This window comes from Puntigrus tetrazona, unplaced genomic scaffold (genome assembly GCF_018831695.1).
Source record: "Puntigrus tetrazona isolate hp1 unplaced genomic scaffold, ASM1883169v1 S000000644, whole genome shotgun sequence".
NCBI lineage: Eukaryota > Metazoa > Chordata > Actinopteri > Cypriniformes > Cyprinidae > Puntigrus > Puntigrus tetrazona.
The window spans coordinates 74,251-96,598 of NW_025048265.1; the positions used below are offsets into that span (position 1 = coordinate 74,251).

General features: G+C 41.4%; 1 protein-coding gene, 1 long non-coding RNA gene and 1 pseudogene across 2 annotated transcripts; 1 reads left to right on the forward strand and 2 right to left on the reverse strand.

Annotated features, from left to right (window-relative positions):
- Nucleotides 1-1,892: 1,892 nt before the first annotated feature.
- On the forward strand, nt 1,893-3,676 carry LOC122334790 (annotated as a pseudogene).
- Nucleotides 3,677-7,863: 4,187 nt separating this feature from the next.
- LOC122334791 (serine/threonine-protein kinase pim-2-like) lies at nt 7,864-9,732 on the reverse strand. Its single transcript, XM_043232699.1, has 5 exons — nt 9,306-9,732; nt 8,829-9,207; nt 8,509-8,685; nt 8,233-8,321; nt 7,864-8,110 (listed from the first exon to the last, which is right to left on the reverse strand). The coding sequence occupies exons 1-5, from the start codon at nt 9,321-9,323 to the stop codon at nt 8,048-8,050; spliced, it is 726 nt and encodes a 241-aa protein (XP_043088634.1). The 5' UTR covers nt 9,324-9,732; the 3' UTR covers nt 7,864-8,047.
- Nucleotides 9,733-20,115: 10,383 nt separating this feature from the next.
- LOC122334779 lies at nt 20,116-20,433 on the reverse strand. The gene is made up of 3 exons (XR_006248811.1): nt 20,377-20,433; nt 20,243-20,301; nt 20,116-20,172 (listed from the first exon to the last, which is right to left on the reverse strand). It is a non-coding gene; the product is annotated as an uncharacterized LOC122334779 (long non-coding RNA).
- Between the last annotated feature and the right edge of the window lie 1,915 nt (nt 20,434-22,348).

Genomic DNA, 22,348 nt, shown 5'->3' on the forward strand with positions numbered 1-22,348 from the left:
GGCAGCGGTTCCTGGTCGTGGTCACCAGAGACACGTCTCCCAACCTCCTGAACAGCAGCGCTCCTGGATCTGGAGCGGCCTGAAGATGGAGCATTTCATCCATACAATAACTAAAGGTCCTATTATAATAACCAGATATCACATACCAATAACACAAATAATAAACAACTGAAATATAAAACACTTACCGCGTCTTTCAGCCATGTGAGCCATTTAAACCAAACCAAACTCCAATAAATCAAAAATAAAAATAAAATTAAAAAATAAAATTAAAATAAAATAAAATAACTGACCAAACTAATGAAATGAATGAACGAACAAGTAAATAAATACTGTCCTCAGAAATACTCCTCTGAAGTAGAAACAATTGAATACGCCTCCGAACTTCTTCCAAATGAAAAAAAATATAACATAATAAAAGTGTTCTCAGAAATAATCTGAACTCTCTGCGTATAGAAATCTTCCAAAGTCCAAAAATCCCAGTTTTGCGCAGAAAATACTCTCCAAAAGTCTTTGAAGTCGTCTCGTCTCGTCTCTCAAAACAGACAGTGTTTATATTTTCAGCGGAATTCATATCATTACACTCGTTGCTATGACGACGTCGCGTGCGTTCGTCCGTTTTATTCACAAATAGACCTAGTTACATCAAATATCTTGATCCATGATTGGGATGGTTTGCGTTTGTTCAGATTTTTTATTGATTATTTTTATGTAAGCTATTTATTATCACTATTATTATTATTATTATTATTATTATTATTATTATTATTATTATTATTATTATTATTATCCGTATATTTATATTGTTTTATTATGAGCTCTGGCTAAATTAAAACAGCCTTTTCTCCACATCATTGTCAAAATTATCTTCATACACGATCAATTTAGTTAGTAGTAGAAAAGTCTCTATTCCCTAACTGAAAATATGAATTTGATGAATATCAATATGAGTAAGTGTAGACGTGATAAATATTATTTGAACGGGATTTTGAGATTAAAAACAAATATTTATTATTATTATTAACAACTTAACCTACCTGCGGTTTTATATTCATATTTTTATGGACTAGCTAAGAGGAAACGGTCAGGTCACGTGATTCGAATACGCACACAATAAATATATGACGACAATGTTAAATCGATTAAATTAATTTTTAATAAAATACTTAATCACTTCAAATGAAAATTATATATGTGATTAATTAACATTCTTAATTACACATTGCTTGTTCCGTTTCAACAGCATATGTATTTTGCTCCGTAATTGATTTTAATTTAATTCGTAAATTGATTCGTAAAAGAATACCTGTCAAATAAATAGAATATGAATTACACAACTATATCTACATTTCTAATAAAAAGTTATGATAATTAAATAATAACTACACCAATTAACATTAACTGGCGATGCTGTGCATAAAGAAAAATCCGTATTAATATATTTTTTTAAATGTGTGTCCAATATAAAATCACATAGGAAAAACTTTGTGTTTACATAAATCTCACAAATTTAAATAAATAGTTAAAAATAAAGAAAGGGGTTTTTTTTTTTTTTCAACTTATGCGCGCTTACGCACGCGACGTCTGTTTGATTCGAATTTTAGTCGCTATAGCGACGAGTGCACCTAAATGAATTCTTTCTGAATATAAATGTCTTATGAGAGATGAGGCGACCTCAAAGAGACTTTTGCAGATATTTATCCTGAGAATACTTATTTAACTGTTCTTCTCTTAATTTTGAAGAAGTTTGGAGGGTTTTTTTCTGTTTTGTTCGTTGTTTTTCCGAGGACAGTATACATTTATTATTTCTTTCGCTAATTGATTTAGTTTGTTGCTATTTTGTTATTTTTCTTGCTTTGTATTTCTATTTATTGGAGTTTGGTTTGGTTTAAATGGCTCACATGGCTGAAAGACGCGGTGAGTGTTTTATATTTCAGTTGTTTATTATTTGTGTTATTGGTATGTGATATCTGGTTATTATAATAGGACCTTTAGTTATTGTATGGATGAAATGCTCCATCTTCAGGCCGCTCCAGATCCAGGAGTGCTGCTGTTCAGGAGGTTGGGAGACGTGTCTCTGGTGACCACGACCAGGAACCGCTGCCAAACCAAACCCAGACACCGAGTCAAGAGCTGCCTGGCTATATAGCACCTCTACCTTCTGAGTTGGCCGTTTCTGTGTCAGCGGATCAGACTAACAGGAAGAGGAAGTGGCAGAGCGGCAGTCAGGGAGATCAGCGTCCATCCACCTCATGCAGAAGACCTGCCAAACGCTCTCGCAGAGGTCAGAATAGACTTACATTAACGAAATCAGGCTCAGATTATGAGAAGACTTGTTACTGAACAGTTTTAGATACTACAACGTGTTTTCTCTCGCAGACATTTCTTGTGATCTTATGTTACAGGAACATATGTGGAGGGTTCATTGCTGGGAAGAGGTGGATTCGGCTCTGTGTTTGCTGGGACACGCAGATCTGATGGACTGCCAGTAAGACATTTCCTTCTGTTATTCATTCAAGAAGCCTAAGAATTGAGATCAGTATATGTTATACAGGAGCTTGTTCTGTCTACAGGTTGCCATCAAATATGTCTCTAAAGTCACGCCGCAGAGGAGACTGAAAGTTGTGAGTGAATCTGTTCTGTTTCTCATTGGTTTGAACACATCTGGATATAACGCAGCATTTGTCCCTGCAGGAAGGACATGGCGGCTGCCGCTGGAGGTGGCATTGATGACTCTGGTGAATTCAGCTCCTGCCTGCCCCAATGTCCTGCAGCTCGTGGAGTGGTTTGACAGTCCCGCTCAATACATCATGATCCTGGAGCGTCCCGTTCCTTGCCAAGATCTCCAGAGTTTCTGTGAGGAGAACGGCTACCTGGATGAGAGCCTGGCAAAGAAAGTGCTGCTGCAGCTCATCAGCGCGTTGAAACACTGCGAGAGCCGCGGAGTCCTGCACCGGGACGTCAAGCCCCAGAACCTGCTGATTTCCACGGACTCACATGAAGTCAAGCTGCTGGACTTTGGCTGTGGAGACCTAGTAAAGGACTCGGCCTACAGATGGTTTTCAGGTAGTTTTATCGTTACAGCAGGAAAGATCTCTCTACATCACTCTGTGGATGTGTTTGTACGTAGATGATGATCAAACAAAGAGAAACCGTTGAAAGATATTTTGGACTGGAGTCTTTCTGTTGTTGCTGTGTCTCTCAGGCACTCTTCAGTACACCCTCCTGAATGGTTCGGTCAGCGCCGCTATCATGCAGGACCGGCTACTGTTTGGTCAGTCGGGGTGACTCTCTATAAATCCTGTGCGGGTGGTTGCCCTTCAGAGTCACACGGAGAGTCACCTCCAAAGCATACTGCGCTTCCCTCAAAAGCTGTCTACAGGCAAGAGACACAAATCCTGTGACGTTTGTTGTTTTGTGTTGCTGAACACAAGTGCTGTGTTGTGTGTAACAGAGTGCCGTCAGTTGATCAGCTGGTGTCTCAGTGCAGCGTGCAGATCGCCCACTTTAGATGACATTGAGCTCCACCCCTGGTTAAACTGAACAGGTGGACAATGACTTTACAGAAATCACAATCACTGCGGTCTTTGGTTGGGTTGTATGGTCAGGATCAGTCTAGATAAATGGCTTGAATGATTTGTACTGACACAGAAACTGTAGAGAACAGCTTCCTCTGGGCACCAAAAAGAAAAGAGGAGAAGAACATCAGCTTTCTCTCCTCTTCTTCAGTCTGTGAGGAGCTCTGTGTAGATGCTGGAGGAGCTGAACATGCAGCGCCAGCTGAAACCCGAGCTCTGATGGGGTCAGATAGAAGCTAAATATAATTGTATATATGTATATATTAATTGTGTAAATAAATGTTTTGTTTTGTATTTAAAGTAGTACATTGTGCTTTTATAATTGAGACAGGGAAAAGCACCCGGGAAAATAAATAAAATCAAAGGTCAAATCTATCCTGTAGTTGATGACAAATAAATAAACATGCAAATGTTAAAGGAGAGAGCAACAGCACCCACCCACTTTGTTCTGAAATCCATTTTATGAGATTTTGAAAATGTCTAAAAGTTTTTTACAAACTAAAACAGCATTTAAACAGTATTTGGACAAATAATGTACCAAACTGTAACAGCTTTGTTGAGAGAAAGAACTACAGACCCATGCAGCATTGGATATGACATAATCAATTGAAAAACAGATCAATAAAAAAATAAAGAACCATTAATGCAAAATATATTTGACATTAATAGCAAAATATGCATGAATAAATATAATATGACCGATCGTATTGGATAAGTGATGGTGACTGACATTTGTCACAGCCAATCAGCAGTAAGTGTGACCTATTTTAGAGCAGGTTGGCTTTGTTGGGTCATGCGTCACCTCCGGCCCCGCCTTTTTGGTTTTTTGTTATGTTGACTTGTGTTTCAGGTATGTGTTAGCAGTTAGCTCTTTGTTTGTCTCTTTCATAATGTTGTGGACTAATTGTTTATTTCATTCTAGCCTGTCTTTTCCTTTGTTTTCTGTCGATGGCCATGAGTTTAATGACTGCTGTTTATTCAGGTAAGCGCTTAATACTGTTAATGGGTTGGCATGGACGGAGCGCGCAGTTTGAATAATAGGCAGTTCCCTGTACCCTAGCTTGTTATTGGTATTACTGAGGATGCCGACTCCCAATTTGTGAATGCGTGCGAGCATACTTTTTCCGGTTTGGTAAGTTTCTATTATGTGGTGGTTAAAGGGGAATATTAGTGTGTGATTTGCAAGCGGTAATGGTGTTAAATGCCCATATCTTTTTGTAGGATTCTCCCTTTCGTCCTGGGCGATTAAATGCGCCGTTCCTGGCGTTTTTTTCCTGTCGCGCCTTGAACTTTCGGTTACTCGGAAGTCTTAGTTGATACGGAGATCTATTACCTGCTACCTGCTTCCCGCTATCTGCTACCTGCTATCTGCTACCTGCTATCTACTACTGATCCCTGTGATTGTGATTTGTGTAACTGGTTATTATTGTTTGTTTTTGTTTTGTTTCTGTTTTGTTTAAAGTGGTTCTGCTTGAGGGCATCTATTTGATTATGGAGTAGCCGGTGCCCTGTGTGGATTTTGCTCCTCCATTGTGGAACTACAAAAATTGTATTCTTTTTCTTTCCTTTTTTATAATTTGTGTATTTTTTTTTGTTTTGTTGGACCTTTTGTATTGTTTATATTCAACATTAGTTTGCCTTGGTTGAATTTGTTTGTTCGTTTCCTTTATTTCTTGTGACATTATTGCCTGGATTAGTGTGTAAGGTTTTGGTTTGTGTAATACACATTGCATATACTCATTTTATTTTTATCTTCTTACAGGAGCTGGGGTTCCATGGGTGCAGGAGCTTGAGGTGGTGGTGTCACTTCATCATTTGCTGTGGACACGTTTGTGTGTGCAGTGAGTGTGTCGGGGTGTGTGTGTGTGTGTGGAGGTGTGTAAGTGTGCTTTTGGATAAATTCAGCACTGGTGATCACTCCCGTGTGTGACCTCAGCCCTGTGAGTTGGTTTCTTATTTTTTATTTTTTTGTTTTGGTAATTTAATGCCTACATCCATTTTGGAATAGTTTGTGTATATATATATATTTGTTTACTAAATTTTATTTGATTTACTGCAGTTACCATTGAGTGAGAGTGCTGCCGGCAGTAGGTGATGAGGATTCAATGTGACTTTTAAATGGTGAAACAATTGTGAAAATAAATTTTGTACTTTCATACTTTACTCACGTCTCTTGCCTATTCATATGAGAATTGAACCTGTGTGGCCAAATAGTCATATTTGAGCTCGTTCTATTTCCTGGGGGGAGAACTCTCCAGGTGGCGTAGTCGGATTCGCTATAGGTGAAGGATTTAAAGTTACCAGCTAACATCTGTAAGGTGTGTTTTGCTCCTCTTCCTCCATACCCTCACGCTACATATACATAAAAATGTTTAACTAGTTTTTGTAGGGAAATTGACTGTGACTTTAATGTGTTTTTTTAAAATATGCATATATAATAATACAAACAATGTATTCATTAGAAAAAGGCAAAATACAAAAAATTACAAAAACTTTGAGTGAAATTAAGGGTACAAATATGAAGTAAAATTTAAAATCAGAAATAAAATTATAGGTCAAATAGACAAGTAATTCATAATAAGCAAAAACTAACACATGAGCACTGAGACCGTATTATGGTAATACTTTGCTCCTTATCATAATGCAAAATACAAATTTCTGTCAGTATTGTCAATATTGTGAAGTAAAACACAATTGTGAAACTGTTCGGTATAGGTGACAATATCCACGTAGAATGTGAATAGCGATCAGTGAAAAAGTTTCATTCAAATTTAGTAATAATAAACTGAATTATATTGTTCATTGGTCCAAAACTAATATTGTTCTTGTTTTCATTTACGAAGCAAACAGGCCATTACAGTTCACTGTATTTTAACGGGGTCACATAATGCTATTTTAAAGATCATTATTTGGTGTAAGAGAATACGTTTATGTGTTTTTTTTTCTACAAAGACCCTTGTATTTATACGTAGATGCCTCATTAGCGACTGTTTCTATGGGCCGCAGTATGTATGCCGTCCACCATATTGTTGCGGCCTTGACTTGGCTTAAAGGTAACGTACATTCTTCCGAGCCTGGTAACCTGTTAACCTACTTGCAGAGGTAATGTTGTTACGCACAAAATAGGCATGATTTCCTGTACCCCACTGTGTGAGCGGAAGGCATGAGTGACAAACCGGTGCTACCAATACTTAAAATTGAATTTGGGGAACCACGTGATGCAGATTAACATCTTTTTGTCCTTTTGCGTAGAATCCTCCCTTTCTTTTGTTTCGCCCATATAGAAACCGCGTGCTCTGGACTTCTCTTTATGCTGCTAAATTATCCTGGTTACAACGCGGAAGCTGCCATCAGTAACTCTTAAAGGGGACTGTTCGTGTCTGGTTTGGATGTGGTTTTAATGCCCGCTTCGAATTTATGTATTCTTTATTTCTGGGAGTAATGTTCAAGATCACCTCCCTTGTTCCCATTCGTTACACCTGTCTTTTTGTTTGTCTTCTTCCATTTCATTCTGTGAGTTTAGTTGATATTTACTTTTTCTTGATCGAATTGTTTGGTTTAAATTACCTTTTTGGATGTAACCTGATTTTGTATTTGATTTAAGTCTTTTTGTTTTCTCTTTTGTTTGTACCCCTGTTGGTGCGGCGTGGCTTTAATGTATTGTTTGTTATACTTTGTGGTTAATGTTGTAATTTTGTATTTGTTTTGTTTGCTTCATTGCAGGAGCTGGGGTCCCACGGGTGGTTGGCTTTCTCTCCTGGTGGTGGTTCTTCTTGGTATGCTGTGTAACACTGAGTATTTAGTAGTGTGATCTGAGTGCACAGGGGTGTCTGCATGGAAGTGTGCCATCGTAAAAACCGAACTCCTCTTGCCGCTGGAAGCTTCAGCCCTGCCGGATGTATGTGATTTATTGTAGGACCCCAACCTTAGATTATTTCTGTATTTGTATTCTTGTTTTGAAGCAGTGTTTTTTTCCTTTTTTTGCGAAAGCATTTTAAAATTTGTGTATTAATAAAATTTATACTTTTATATGCTACCCAAGTGTCTGGCCTAACTTCATATGAGGGATCCGAACCTGTCCAATTATAACTTTGTTCCCAGGGAATAATCCCTAGGGTGGCGTAGTCGGAGTTAAGCGTTGCTGTTAAAAACTATACCCCTTCCGCCACATACTGTAGACAGCTTAAAAAGAAGATAATTATATAAATAGTATTATATTTTGAATATTAATATTTGTAATAAAATTTCACCTTATTAAACGTTACAAGTACTCATGAAGCTGATGATATTTCTTACATATTACAATAGGGGCCTACAAAACAATTGAATTATACGAGGTTGGAGTGGTCCAACACAAGTAGTGGTCACTACAGGTGACGCTACCAGAGCTTGCCGGTCTCGCAAGATGCAAAGACCTGGACGGACGGATGGATGGGCCACTCGTGTCAGCCCACCAGACACTACGCTGACTACAGGGCACTTCCTGTGTGGCTGTAGCAGGGTGCTCTTCTCTTCACGACTTTTGGGATGACCTACGACAAAAACAGAAAAAAAAATCAGGTTTATTGATCATTTGACAGCAAATGAAACAACTAACAAAGAGTAAAAGCAATTTGAGTTATCTCTATGATGTATGTTGATCATATATAGGTACGTTAAACCAGTCATGGAGAAGGAGTCTGTCAAGAGGCATTCTCTCCTCGGGGTCGGGATGCAGGCAGGCGTTGATCAAATGGCTGCATTCTGTTCAGAAAGAAGAGAGAGACGTTTGACTGCTATCTTAAACTTCCTTTACAACAACTCACCTGCTTGCAAAAAAAAATCTAGAGGAAGACGGACATCTTTTATGAATCCACTTGGCTCAGATGGAACTTTTTCGTGCTTTTCTGCGATATAGAATTACTGTTGGCTTTGTTTGCGAAGGTCTCACCTTTTGACAAGCTGGGCAGATACCACAGCCAGTTCTTGATCTTGTCCAGATCGGTGTGGTCTGGATAATAGCCGCAGACCAAAGTGTACAAAACTACCCCCAGTGAAAACACTGTTGCTGGCCGTCCGTGGTACTTGCACGTCTCTGAATATTCAGGGGGGCAGTATTCCTCTGTACCTGGAGGAAAGACATTTGTAAGTTTATACCGGCAGGGCATGTTTTCTCTTCACCGTTAGCATGTGCAACATGACAAGTTAGTCTGACTACTCACGAAAGTTAAAAATACTGCAGAAAATCTCAGGCACCCTGATAATACATACCACTAAAGGTGCTGTACGGCATTTCATGCAGCAGGTCCCCGCAGCCGAAATCAATCAGAGTCACGTCCAGGTTGTCTGTGTTAACTAACAAGTTCTCCAGTTTGATGTCTCTATGAAGAACTCCACGGCTGCAGCATTTGTCAGCAGCCTCGACGACCTGCTGCATCACGTGCCGTGCAAAGTTTTCATCTAAGATGCCTCCACAGCGCTCCAAATAATCAAACAGGTTCTCACAGGGCGAGGGGCACTGCAAGACCATAACATAATGGTCTGGAAACTCCTGCCAGTCCAGCAGCTCAACGATGTGGGGTGAGCTGGGACCATTATTGGCAAGGACGGTCAGGCCGATTTCCAGGGGAACGGGTTCGGCGTGATCAGGCTAGCGGAAAGACAGTTTTTAAATACAGAAATGATTTGCCTGTCTATGATTAAAACAGAGACTGTGAGGAGATAACAGAGAGAGTGCTGTCTACTTACAATGTTGATATATTTCATGTTTTCAGTTTTTTTGACAAATTTCAGTGCCACCTGATCAACAAAACAAATGATTAGTTCAAATGAAAATGTCCCTTTGTGAAATCAAATTAATATAAAACCATGATCATGTTCTGATAGGCCAGCCTCATGCGGCCTTGATTTGTGGATCACGCGCTTGAATTATTGTTACTACAGGCAAACTTGAACACAAACGATTTTTTAATTTTCAAAATGTACAAATTTTCAGTCAAAAGCGACCAAAGTTAAACAGATCAGCTACTCTAAATCATGTACACAAAACGAAAGAATAATTTATCGGGTATATGTTTTTTAAAATTTACCGGAAAGCAACTGGTACTGGAGTTAAAGTGCACTTTTACGTGACCACTCCACTGACCTGTGCTGTTGCTCAGGGGTTTTGTGAAGAGTTTTATAAAAATATGTCTGTCGTCTCTAACAATGAGGATTTCAAGATGCTTGAAGAGGCAGCTGGATGAACGTATGGTGATAGCTGGATCAACAGCGAGAAAAACTCATGCAAATTACTGAAGTACGAGGACACCATTACCTCCGTGGTGGGAATCCTTCTAGAAAATCTCCCTTTTTGTATATGTAGCGCCCTATTCAGATGTCAGGTGTCTCTACCACTTTAAATTGTTGGCGCTAAAACCCAGGTTCTTTTTAATGTGTTTCTCAACGTGATTTTTCTTTAAAATCAAAAGTGACCCTGCTTTATACCACTGCTTAGGAAATGCAATGTTGGCTTCAGTAAGCTACATGTTTTACCAATACTGGTTACTTATCAGTTTGTATAGATTGAACTACTATACAGCAAAAATGTATGATGAGTTGGGAATAAACAGAAGGAACCAAAGTTTAGTAAAAAAGTATGTTTTCTTTATAAATAAACTTTCACTTTTGCATAAAGTGCTTGATTGACTCTTTTCACAACAGCACACTTAAAGGGTTAAAGTTTTACACAAATAAAGATATATTCAAAAGAAATGTTTTCCTTTTACTTTCTGAATCACTCTTCTTAAATCAAAGTACCCTTCAGACTTTCTCTTTCAGAAGTGCAAATTAGTCTCTAATCATTGTAACAAATATCAGTATCCTTTTGGAAAAGGAAATTAAAATAGAAATAAAGAGCTTTAGTAAGAAGGGCTAACTATAAATACAAACGAAACCCTTCAAAATCACAACACTATTAGAACACTGCTTAAGGTGGGCCCACCATACAGACACACACTCTCACACTCAATCCCCCTGTTGCAGGCCTGAGACGTCGCTAGTGTTCGTTGAGGCCCAGTAAAAAGGAAAATGGCCGCTTCGCTCTCGCAGAGCAGAAAAAACAACAACAGGTACCTGATAGAACCTTAAACGGTCAAGGATCCGGTCACCCGTCAGATCAGTCCAGGCGAGGCTATGGTCAGTCGGCAATCTCCGTGGCGCTCCCGCGATGCCAGAGGAACTCCTAACCACTCGGCGATTAGGAGCGCTATCTGGATTCCTTCGACGTACTTCTTGATCGCTGTAACAACCGTCCGCGGCAATCACTTCTAGCTCTCTTATAGACACTAATCTCAGTAATAAACTTGAGTTAAGTTACTTCACCAGCGAGCTACATTGTCCCGTCTACTGCAATGGAGGTCAAGCGTGAACCTTCATTTTCTCTGATTCACGTCGTGTTGACATCTTGTGTCGTCGTGTTGACACCACAAACAGAGAAATATACTGGTTTAAACTGAAATGATGCAGTTTTCACTCTGTTTCTACAAATAAAAGTGACACATTCCCTGTTATCATGCCGACAACATCACCTCCGCACTTCTCTTTTTTCCTCTCCCCTCACCCTCTCGACCGACCTACTTTCCTGGCCAATCGCAGCTGCCTTACTCAACATTAGGCGGGATCAAGTCACCTTTTAGCCAATAGCATTAAACCAAACAACCTGTTGCCAAAGACATGTCTGAACAGATAATTTCTTAAAGAACCCTTTTCTGGTCACAAAATAAAAAATAAAATAAATAAATATAAATAAATGATTATAAATAAAATATTAATAGTAAATTAAACCCAGGGTTACATCCTCCCCCTTGTGAAATTCTCATGTCCCCATGAGTATACATGTCTTAAACATGAATAATGAGTCTATTCTCAGAGTTTGTACATATGCTAGTACATCGGGCACATTTAGGTGAAGCGGAATACCTTTTTGGAGAGCTAAGTTCAATCTTTGAGGAATTTGGCAGATGGATAACTATCCCTCTGTGTACAACTGTTATGGGTCTTTCACTGGGTTGGCCTAGTTCATCATAACTTAATTTGGACACAGGTTTCTGCTGCCTTTTTGGACGATGATCTATAGATTCGGCCTCTAAATCGGACACTGTACTAGAGCTCCTCTCTTCCCAGTCTGCAATCGGGTGAACATTCTCTCCAGAATCCTCAGTCTCATTGGTCTCCTCAATCACTTCCTCTTGTCCTGAATGTTGAGATTCACTGTCTGTGTGGGCAGTTACTTCATTCTTTTGCATTTCAAGCTTTTGATGGAGATCAGGAATTAGCTGTGTCCATTGTCTAGACCAGTCTTTGGAATAGTAGCTTTCATCTTCACTTTCTGAGGAATAACCAACCATTTCAGGGGGTTTGTAAGCTCTTTTCCCTCTCAATGCTTCTTCCTGTTTTTTTGTACCTTTAGACCTGGTCACTGGCCTTTGAGGAACTTCTTGTCTCTCATTAACCTTTGGCATCCGCAGTGATTCTCCGATAGGTAAGAGATGATCCCTGTGCACTGTCTGGACTCCTCCTGTCCCTTCTTCGGGTTTGAGTTTGTAGACAGGTAAATTGTCAAGCTTCCTAAGAACAACATACGGGGCTGAATTCCACTTATTCTCCAGCTTGTGTTTTCCTGTGAAACTCAGATTTCGAATTAGCACACGGTCTCCAGGCTCTATGTTCTGACACTTCACCTTTTGATCATAAAGACGCTTGTTTTTCTGATGATTCTTTAGTGCGGTCTCAGAAGCTAATTGATAAGCTTTCTGAAGATCTGTCCTCAGGTTTTCCACATACTTCTGGTATGTCTGTTCTTCTCCTCCCCCTGAGGAAGTGCCAAAGCACACATCTATAGGCAAGCGGGCTTCCCTTCCAAATAAGAGAAAATAGGGTGAGTACCCTGCAGCCTCATTTTTACTGCAGTTGTATGCATGTATTAACTTGCTGATGTGCTGACTCCATTTCTGTTTTCCTTCAGCATCCAACATACCCAGCATGGAGAGCAGAGTCCTATTAAATCGCTCAGGTTGTGGGTCTCCCTGAGGGTGGTAAGGTGTTGTCCTTGATTTTTTTATCCCTAGCATACCCAGGAGCTCTTTTATAAGTCTACTTTCAAAGTCTCTGCCTTGGTCTGAATGTATACGGGCTGGCAGTCCGTAATACACAAAGAACTTTTCCCAGAGAATCTTCACCACAGTCACTGCTTTCTGATCTTTAGCAGGGTAAGCCTGGGCATAGCGTGTAAAGTGGTCAGTGACAACCAGGACATCAGTAACACCTTTTGAATCTGGCTCTACTGAGAGAAAATCAATGCATATTAATTCCATTGGACCACTACTAGTGATGTTACCCAGGGGAGCACGTTTTTGAGGTGGCGTCTTCCTGACCAGGCATCTTCCACAGCTTTTCACATACTTTTCCACATCAGAAGTCAGTCGAGGCCAGTAAAACCTGTCCTTCACCAGGTCCGTAGTCCGTTCAATTCCTAGATGTCCTGCATCATCATGTAAGGAATACATTACTTGTTGCTGGAATTGTTCAGGTAAAACGAGCTGTTTTCTCTCTTTACCACAGGGATTCTGAGATATTCTGTACAATAGCTCATTCTGGATTACCAGCTTAGTACTCTGTCTCAGCAAAAGTGTCATTTGTGGGCTAGAACCCGTATTCACAGTAAGTACTTTTCCTTGCCTCACAGCTAGTTTCACTGGTCCAATAACTGGATCTTTGTCCTGTGCCAACTTGAGGTCAGTATGTGTTAGCTGTTTGAGATTCCCTAGCTCAAGCTGGGTAATGCATGCATAGGTGGGTGGAACTATACTGGAACTGGCTCCCAATTGATCAATCAGTCTGGTAGAAGGCTCCTCATTCTTGTCACTTGACACGCTTTGACAAATTGCTTTCACCCCTGACTGGGGTATTTCGGTCCATTCCTCAGATAGCCCACCACCCAAAGGGTACCGCGACAGCACATCGGCATCAATGTTATATCGTCCTGGTTTATATTGGAGACTAAAATCATAAGTGGCCAGTGCTGCCAGCCAACGATGCCCTGTCGCATTAAGCTTAGCTGTAGTCAAGACATAGGTGAGCGGATTATTGTCAGTTCTTACAATAAATTTCACTCCATAAAGATAGTCGTGAAATTTATCTACTACCGCCCACTTCAATGCCAAGAATTCAAGCTGGTGAGTAGGATATCTTTGCTCCGTTTCATTCAGTTTCCTGCTAGCATACGCAACTGGCCGGAGACCCTCTGGATACTCTTGGTTTAATACTGCGCCTAAGCCATTCCGGCTTGCATCCACATGCAGAATATAGGTCCTTGTAGGGTCAGCAAATGCCAGCACAGGGGCATGAGTGAGGCAGTGGATAATGGTTTTAAAGGCTTCAGTACAATCTTCGCCCCACCGCTTACCAAACGGCTCAGACTCTTTGAAGTATTTCCTTTCAGTGGTGCCTTTCCCACCCCCTTTGGCTGGAGGATACCCTTTGGTAAGTTCTGTCAGGGGTCGCACAATTGCAGAGTAGTTCCTGACAAACCGCCGGTAAAACCCACAGAAGCCAAGGAATGATCTTAAAGCTTTAAGATCTGTGGGCATCTTCCACCTAGTGACTGCTGCTATTTTCTCAGGGTCTGGAGCAACCCCATTAGAGGAGACAATATGACCCACATATTTGACTTGTGACATACAAAGCTGGCACTTGTCAAGGGAGATTTTCAAACCATACTCCTCCAAGCGGTCTAAGACTTTCAAAAGCCTTTGTTCATGTTCTTCAAGAGTGGAACCAAAGACAATAAAATCATCAAGGTACACTATCACTTCCAGCAAGTGCATGTCCCCCACGGCACGCTCCATAAGTCTTTGGAATGTCGCAGGTGCTCCACTAACCCCCTGTGGCATCCTCTCAAACTCATAGAAGCCTAAAGGACATATAAAAGCAGTCTTCTCCTTATCCTCATCGGCCATGGCTATCTGGTAGTAGCCACTCCTAAGGTCCAAGACCGAAAACCACTTGCTTCCTGTAAGACAGTCCAGCGCATCATCTATACATGGAGTAGTGTACTGATCTGGGAGGGTTCTGCTGTTCAGTGTACGATAGTCAATACACATGCGTATTGCTCCACACTTTTTACAAACAATCACAATTGGGGAAGCATAAGGGCTCCGAGACTCCTTAATAATCCCTGCAGCTAACAGGTCTTTGAGGTGTCGTCGGACATCATCAATGTCAGCTGGAGTAATACGCCGAGATCTCTCTCTAAATGGTTTAGGGTCACTCAGACGAATGTGATGCTTGACATCCTTTGCTAACCCCACGTCCCATTCCTCCACAGAAAAGACATTACCTCTCTCAGACAGTGTCTGGCGAAGTCGATCTTCCCACTCTCTTGGAATTGCCGACTTGCTGAAATCAAACAGTTCTGGATCAATCCTCTTGGGTTTTGATGGGACATTGGACGTTGTCATTACTGTATCGGTATGAAACATGTGAGCTATAACTGTTCCAACTGGGATGGTTATATCTTTGCTTGTTTCATTCTTAATCAGCACCTTGATTTTGCTCTCCTCCAAAGCAGAAGTGGGCAGTACAACTGGTACGATGAACAACCCAGCAGGCAGTGTATCATCTGAAGGTGATTCTATCAGAAAAATTTCCTTCTCCAATGATTCTTGAGACTCAACTGTACAAACAGCACACGTTTCTCCTCTTAACGGTATAATGCAAGCATCTGGCCCGATCCACTTCACTTCACCAGCCGGCATGTCAACAGTTTTCTCCTGCACAGGCTTTGTCGGTACTATTACTTTTGTATTGTGAAGTTGAATTCTTAAGGCATGTGCTACATCTGTCTCAGAACCAGCTGTGTTGAGTCCAATCAAGCGTTAGAAAAACTTTGCATTTGTTCCAATGATTACCGGCACTTGTTCTGGTCCCTCAGGTTCAGGACACACCAGTGCAAGGATGGAAACAGTGTCTTCCACACCTATGACAGAAGCTGGAAAGGAAACATCTACTAAAACATAACCCTTATAGGGGTAACTAGCTGTGCTAAGGCCCCAAATGGACAGGCCGGAAAAAGGCTGGATAGGTACTGATGACAGCTTTTCAGAGTACCATGACTCAAAGATGATGGTGACCTGAGACCCACTATCTAATAAGGCTTCACAGGGCTGCCCATTGACTTTCATAGCGACGGTCATTGCTGGACCCACCAGCCCTGCAGGCAGACTATTCTTCCCAACTACAACTGTCTGGCTTTTCCGAGAGAAACTGACTTTGTCCCCAGTGTATTTACCCCTCTGATCTGTTCTTTCACTTCTGGTCTTTCTTAATGATCGCACAAGCTTCTGTATCACCAGGCTGTAATTCTCAGTAGCCTTGCATCTTGGAGCAATGTGGCCATCTCCCCCACATTTGTAGCAGAAGTAATCTTCTTTAGTCACTTCAAATCTTGGTTTTGCAGAAGCAACAGCCTGCTCTGGTGATGGTTCTTTGGATATTTGTGATGACTGTCTGACACTCAGTGAAACCAGCTGCTCTTCTAGTCTTTGTACCTGCCTCTTTAGTGACTGTACTTCTAAGTCTACTGGTGAGTCAGCTTCTCTTCTTCTTGGTACTGGCTTTGACTCCAACAGTGTCTCTGACACAGGTACTTTAGAAGGTTCCTCGGTTACTTTGGTCTGCAGCTCTTGAATCTCGGCCTTTAATTCTCTCACTGCAGCCAGACTAGAAAGTTTCTGTCGTGGTCGTGGGACGGGTTTGAAAGTGACACCCAGACTGTATCTGGCAGCTTCGCTTCCTTCAGCCTCCCTGATCTCATTCAAGAGAGCTAAAAAGGTAGGTGGATTTTCTCGTCGCTCTATCAAACGCAACTGAAGTAACAACAAGTCAAATTCAACAGCTCCTCGAATTAGCTGCTCAATTCTTGTTCTATCAACATTGTTTCCAGGCAACCCACCTTTTTGCGCTACCCTTGTCAGAGATTTCTCCATTCTCTTCAAGAAATCAGAAAGTGCTTCATCTGGATTCTGCCTCTAAGGCTTCTTCCCCTGCCGGAATAGGGACAGCACCTGAAAAAACTCTCAAACGTCGGTATGCACTTCCATCACTGACAGGCTTCGAAGTCTTTTCCAGCAGCTCACCCACCGCACAGATTATTGCTTCTGGAGACCCTGCATTGGAACTGGGTGAAGAGAACATAGCTTGTAGATCAGAGACAGACTTTCCTTCCTGTATTAGCAGATTTGACAGTTTTTCAGCAAATCCAGGAGGTGGCAACTCAGCTTTTTCCGCTGCAACTATCTTCCAAGGCTTCCCACCCTCTGCAGGTATTACTTCTACAGGTAGGCTTGCAGAATCAACAACTTCTCTGCATTCACACAGCACATGTAGAAATCCTGGTGTTGGTCCTTCTTTATAATCCCTGACTCTTACTCTTCCCAGAGCTTTGACTATTTGTACTGTTTCTTCAATTTTTGCCACTTCCAACTCTGCAGGCACATCCAACAGTAATACTGCATGTCTCTGATCAACTATTGCTTTCTGACACCATTTATCCAGTTCAGTTTGTAAGGAGGATTCATCAACATCCATTTCTCCTGCCTAACTTAAGCACCAGCTTTCCCAGAGACAGGATAATTTCTTTTGCAATTACTTTTTAGCAGTGTAGCAGCAAGGGTTAATCCCGGACGAGCCCCCACTTTATGTAGCGCCCTATTCAGATGTCAGGTGTCTCTACCACTTTAAATTGTTGGCGCTAAAACCCAGGTTCTTTTTAATGTGTTTCTCAACGCGATTTTTCTTTAAAATCAAAAGTGACCCTGCTTTATACCACTGCTTAGGAAATGCAACGTTGGCTTCAGTAAGCTACATGTTTTACCAATACTGGTTACTTATCAGTTTGTATAGATTGAACTACTATACAGCAAAAATGTATGATGAGTTGGGAATAAACAGAAGGAACCAAAGTTTAGTAAAAAAGTATGTTTTCTTTATAAATAAACTTTCACTTTTGCATAAAGTGCTTGATTGACTCTTTTCACAACAGCACACTTAAAGGGTTAAAGTTTTACACAAATAAAGATATATTCAAAAGAAATGTTTTCCTTTTACTTTCTGAATCACTCTTCTTAAATCAAAGTACCCTTCAGACTTTCTCTTTCAGAAGTGCAAATTAGTCTCTAATCATTGTAACAAATATCAGTATCCTTTTGGAAAAGGAAATTAAAATAGAAATAAAAAGAGCTTTAGTAAGAAGGGCTAACTATAAATACAAACGAAACCCTTCAAAATCACAACACATCACAACACACAACACAACTTCATTCCGGTGCAGGAGAATAAGACATGTGTAAATGACTGATTGGTGGTTCTGTCACTTTAAATTAGTTCTGAACATATTACGTGCCTTACGCATTGGAGGGCGGGGCAACGCAGGTGGTCAGATCAGCAGAGAACGGTAACGATTGATGTCCTTCCGAAATTTGCCCAGATAAAAAAAGTTGTTCCTGGTAAATGAGGCTTTGGTTCCAGTTTATTTCAACTTAGTACCCTTTGGTAAAGCGGAGCGAGGTATGTAAAGTTGATTTATTTGTTGCATGTTGTAATTGTTTCAAGTTAATACAAGCTCTGCTTATTTAGTGGTTGTTTTCTACCGTTTTCATTATTTAAATTGTTATTTTTCATCTGTTTCTTTGTAATTGTAACTTTTATTTACTATATTATTCTGTATATGAGTGGTATTTATTTGTCTTTGATTTTCTTTGTGTAGTTTCACGGTGCTACGCAACTAAGCTTGAATGACGCTCTTCACGGGCGGAATAAAGAGAGAGAACTTGAAGCACCCGTCAGAAACTCTCTGTCTCTCTTGTTTGTGAGTACCAAGGGGCAGCTACAACATGGGAGGAAGCTCTGGTGTTCTGCAGATCTAACTACACCGATCTGGCTTCTTTTCATTTAGGGTGGCCAGTAAATCAGATTAAAAGTGAGACTAAAAATGTCCAGACAGACAGGGTTTGGACAGGCCTGCGCTTCTTGTATGAACACTGGTTTTGGCTGAACGTGAAGAATGTACAGAACAACCTTCCTCTGCCGTCGTGTCCACCTGAGCCGTACCGCTGTGGAGCCCGCAACACCAAGACAGAGAGATGGGAGAACAGAGACTGTGAGGAGAAACTCAACTTCATTTGTATCAAGAAATAAAGGCAAGTAAACAAAAGTTTTCATCTCATCTGAAGATTACGTTTGATTCTATCTATGTGAAAAATATATAGTGAAATATATACAGTTAACTCACTTTCTCTTCAGTTGTCAGATGAAGATGAGTGTCTCCTCACGCTTCAGCTGTTCTTTTGATGCGGTTCTGCTCTGATTTCATGGTGTCCCTCTCTTTGAAAGCGGTCGCCAATTGTGTCCAACCGGTTCTTAAGATGTAATTTAAATTGTGTTGAATTGAGTAATTATTGTTGAAGTGATTAGTGTAATTTTTCTATTCTTTAAAATATATATTTAAATGTAACTTTAAAAAACTAAATACATTTTTAATCAAACACCAACTTCATTTTGTGAAATATATAACAGATTTAAATTTTATTGGCTTTTAGGGTTTGTTGAGATTTATGAAGGTAGTGTGGCGTGGCCACAGGAACTAATTCAGATTACAGTACGATTTTCAAAACCCTAGGAATTAATGCTGACTACGCCACCCCTTTAAAGTAAGGGAACTAAGTGTTTAGATTGAGACACACAGGTTCGTGACCATGAAGGGCAGAGACAAGGACATTAGCATAGAAGCATATTGGTTTATTAAATCCAAATAGAAAAAAAAACATTTACAAAATAGAACCACAACAATTCAAACAGGGACTAAAACGTACAAACAGACTAGGCTAGCTGTAAAGTGAATGTTAAACCACACGCACACAAACACACACACACACACACACACACACACACACCAGTGGAGTGAGTGATCAGACAGCAGTCCACACGTCGTGCTCCAAACACCACCACCAGGATATCATAACAGCTAGCCTTCTCATACAGGGCCTAACACACAGATGCAAGAAACAATCAATAAATACCTCAATTATACTAAAACTGGGTTAAGAGAATTCTCCAGTAATCACAATATAGCAGTAAAATATAGATAGATATGAAAAGAACAAAAAAGAGATTTAACCACAAGACTATTACAACAGATGTAAATAAACAGTCACAAGAAAAAAAAACATGCAGTAACAAAACAACGAAAACTCAAATTAAGTAGGTCGCACTGAACACTTGCAGGAAGCCGATCACTGAATGGGAGCCGGTCAACGCTCGCCAAACGCGCACAGTGATGAACCGACCATCTCGTTTCCATAGCCTTAGGTTTCAGCATTAAACACGGAACAGAGGAAATAGCAGCAAAACAGCAGCACAGTCTTAATCTGTTGGCTGCAATCGAAAGCGTCTCTACGGAATATCCTGCTAAGATTTAACAATTCGTTAACCAAATTAACAAATGTAATACATAAAAAAGTTGTATGATTGCTCACAGCATAATGTTTGACAATTCACACGGAAAGTGGACTCAACCCAGCTGAAATAAAAGCATGCGATTTAAACAGATGTAATTGTTTTATATAAACCGTTTATCAAACTGGGCTTACCCGGGGATCAATGACAGCCTGCGCACCACTGCAAAACCGCAAACCAGAAGCTATTCCAGCTACAAGAGTGAATTAAATTAATTGATATACACTAACTAAAATTTAACACCAGACAAACTGCCACCAAACCATACCTTTTCCATGCGGAAACCCACACACACCAAGGGGCGGAGCTAGCGATGACGCATCCCGGTAGCACAACAAGCGGCTTTATATACGCAGCACTCTGCTCTGATAGGCTGTCTTCTAACTACAGGGAGGAGCGTCCTCACTCTGCCACAATCTACCCCCGCCAATTGAATCGTCGCCCGACGATGGACCACTCAATTCAGGGCCTAAACAGGGCAGAAACCGAATTCAATACAGAAGCCCGGACTCTACCATTCCCCCAACTGCCCTTGGGAGATGGTAACGATTAGAATGCAGACCAGCATTAGCCCTCCCTGTACGCCGCACAGAAACTTCACTCGCTGTAGGCTGCTCCACTAACAAAGGCTCCCCAAGCGATGAGGTTCTAGGCCTCAAACCGGATTGTCCAGAAGCCCCCAGAGCATCCAGGGTACCACCCTCAACTGCATCCTGTTGTGCAGCGGGCCTCAAGGATACAGCTGGATCTAAGGATGCAGGATTCTGCATTACTGGTCTACCACCCAGCTGAGGAGGTTCGGGTACCACGACCCACAAGTCTACTTCATCCAATGATGAGGACTCCTCCACAGGTGGTGCCTCCACAACAGCTGATGCTTCAGTTGGAACAACAACCGGGGGATCTTGTTGCACTCGGTTCTTTAACAGAGAACGATGGACATGCTTCACCTTACTCAAGTCGTCTACAGGTGCTATGGTGTAAACGGACCCGCCCATTTTAGGTGCCCGTATGACCCGATACACTACTGGGCTCCAGAGATCTTGGATCTTATGGCGCCCTCTCCTGCCATAATTTCGTAGATAAACTAGGTGGCCCTCTCCCAGTGGTGCATCCCGAACACCAGAGTCATACTTCTCCTTACGACGATCTGCGGCTGCCTTCAGATGTTCTCGGGCTCCCTCAAAAGCCACCTGCAACCTTGTTTGATGCTCCAACACCCACTCATTTATTCCTCTGGACTCCCTTTCCTGTCCTCTGCCCAACAAAAAGTCAACAGGGAGCCGAGGCTCTTGACCAAACATTAGAAAGTAAGGTGACTCACCGGTAGTTTGATGGGGGGTAGTGTTGTAACAAAAGAGCAACTGAGGAAGTGCAGAAGGCCAATCCACCTTTCGGGAGTTTGGTAAGGTACGTAGGAGACTATGCAAGGTTCTGTTAAAACGCTCGCACTGCCCGTTACCCCCAGGGTGATAGGGGGTAGTGTGAGACTTTTTAATCTGGTACAGACTACAAAGTTGTTGGATAAGGGAGGACTCGAAATTGCGCCCCTGATCAGAATGAATACGAGCAGGGACACCAAACTTATAGAACCACTCGTTTATTAAAACCTGTGCTACTGTCTCTGCCCTCTGATCCCGAGTAGGGACCGCCAATGTATACTTGGTGAAGACATCGGTCATAACCAAGACACTCTCGAGACCTAACCGAGAAGGTTCAAGTAAGGTAAAATCGATGGCCAAAATTTCATTTGGCCTTGGCGGCCAACAAATGGCCCATAAAACTCTCTCTTGCGGCTGGCTGGGAGTTCTTTGCAACCTGACATCTCTCACAGTCTCGACACCACTGGACTACATCCGCCCGTCAGGCCCGGCCAATAACAACGCTGCTGAACCAATTCCGTAGTACGGTCAACACCTTGGTGTCCATGTCCCTGATGCATTTGTGTGAGGACCTCTCCCCTCAAGACAGATGGAAGAACTAGTTGCAAAGTCTCCTCACCCCCATCTGGACGGAAGATTCGACGATACAAAAATCCCATCCGTTTCCAACAACCGATCCCACTGGCGGTAGGACCAACGCAGTCTTAGATAGCCGTCTACGTTCCTCAAATGTAGGACGCATTCCCTGCCTCCAAAACACCAAAATCTCCCACCACCGGATCTGCCTCCTGCAAGGCTCTCATATCCCTGAAAAATTAGGCAAGGCTGAAACAACGGCTTGAGTCACCAGTGCATGTT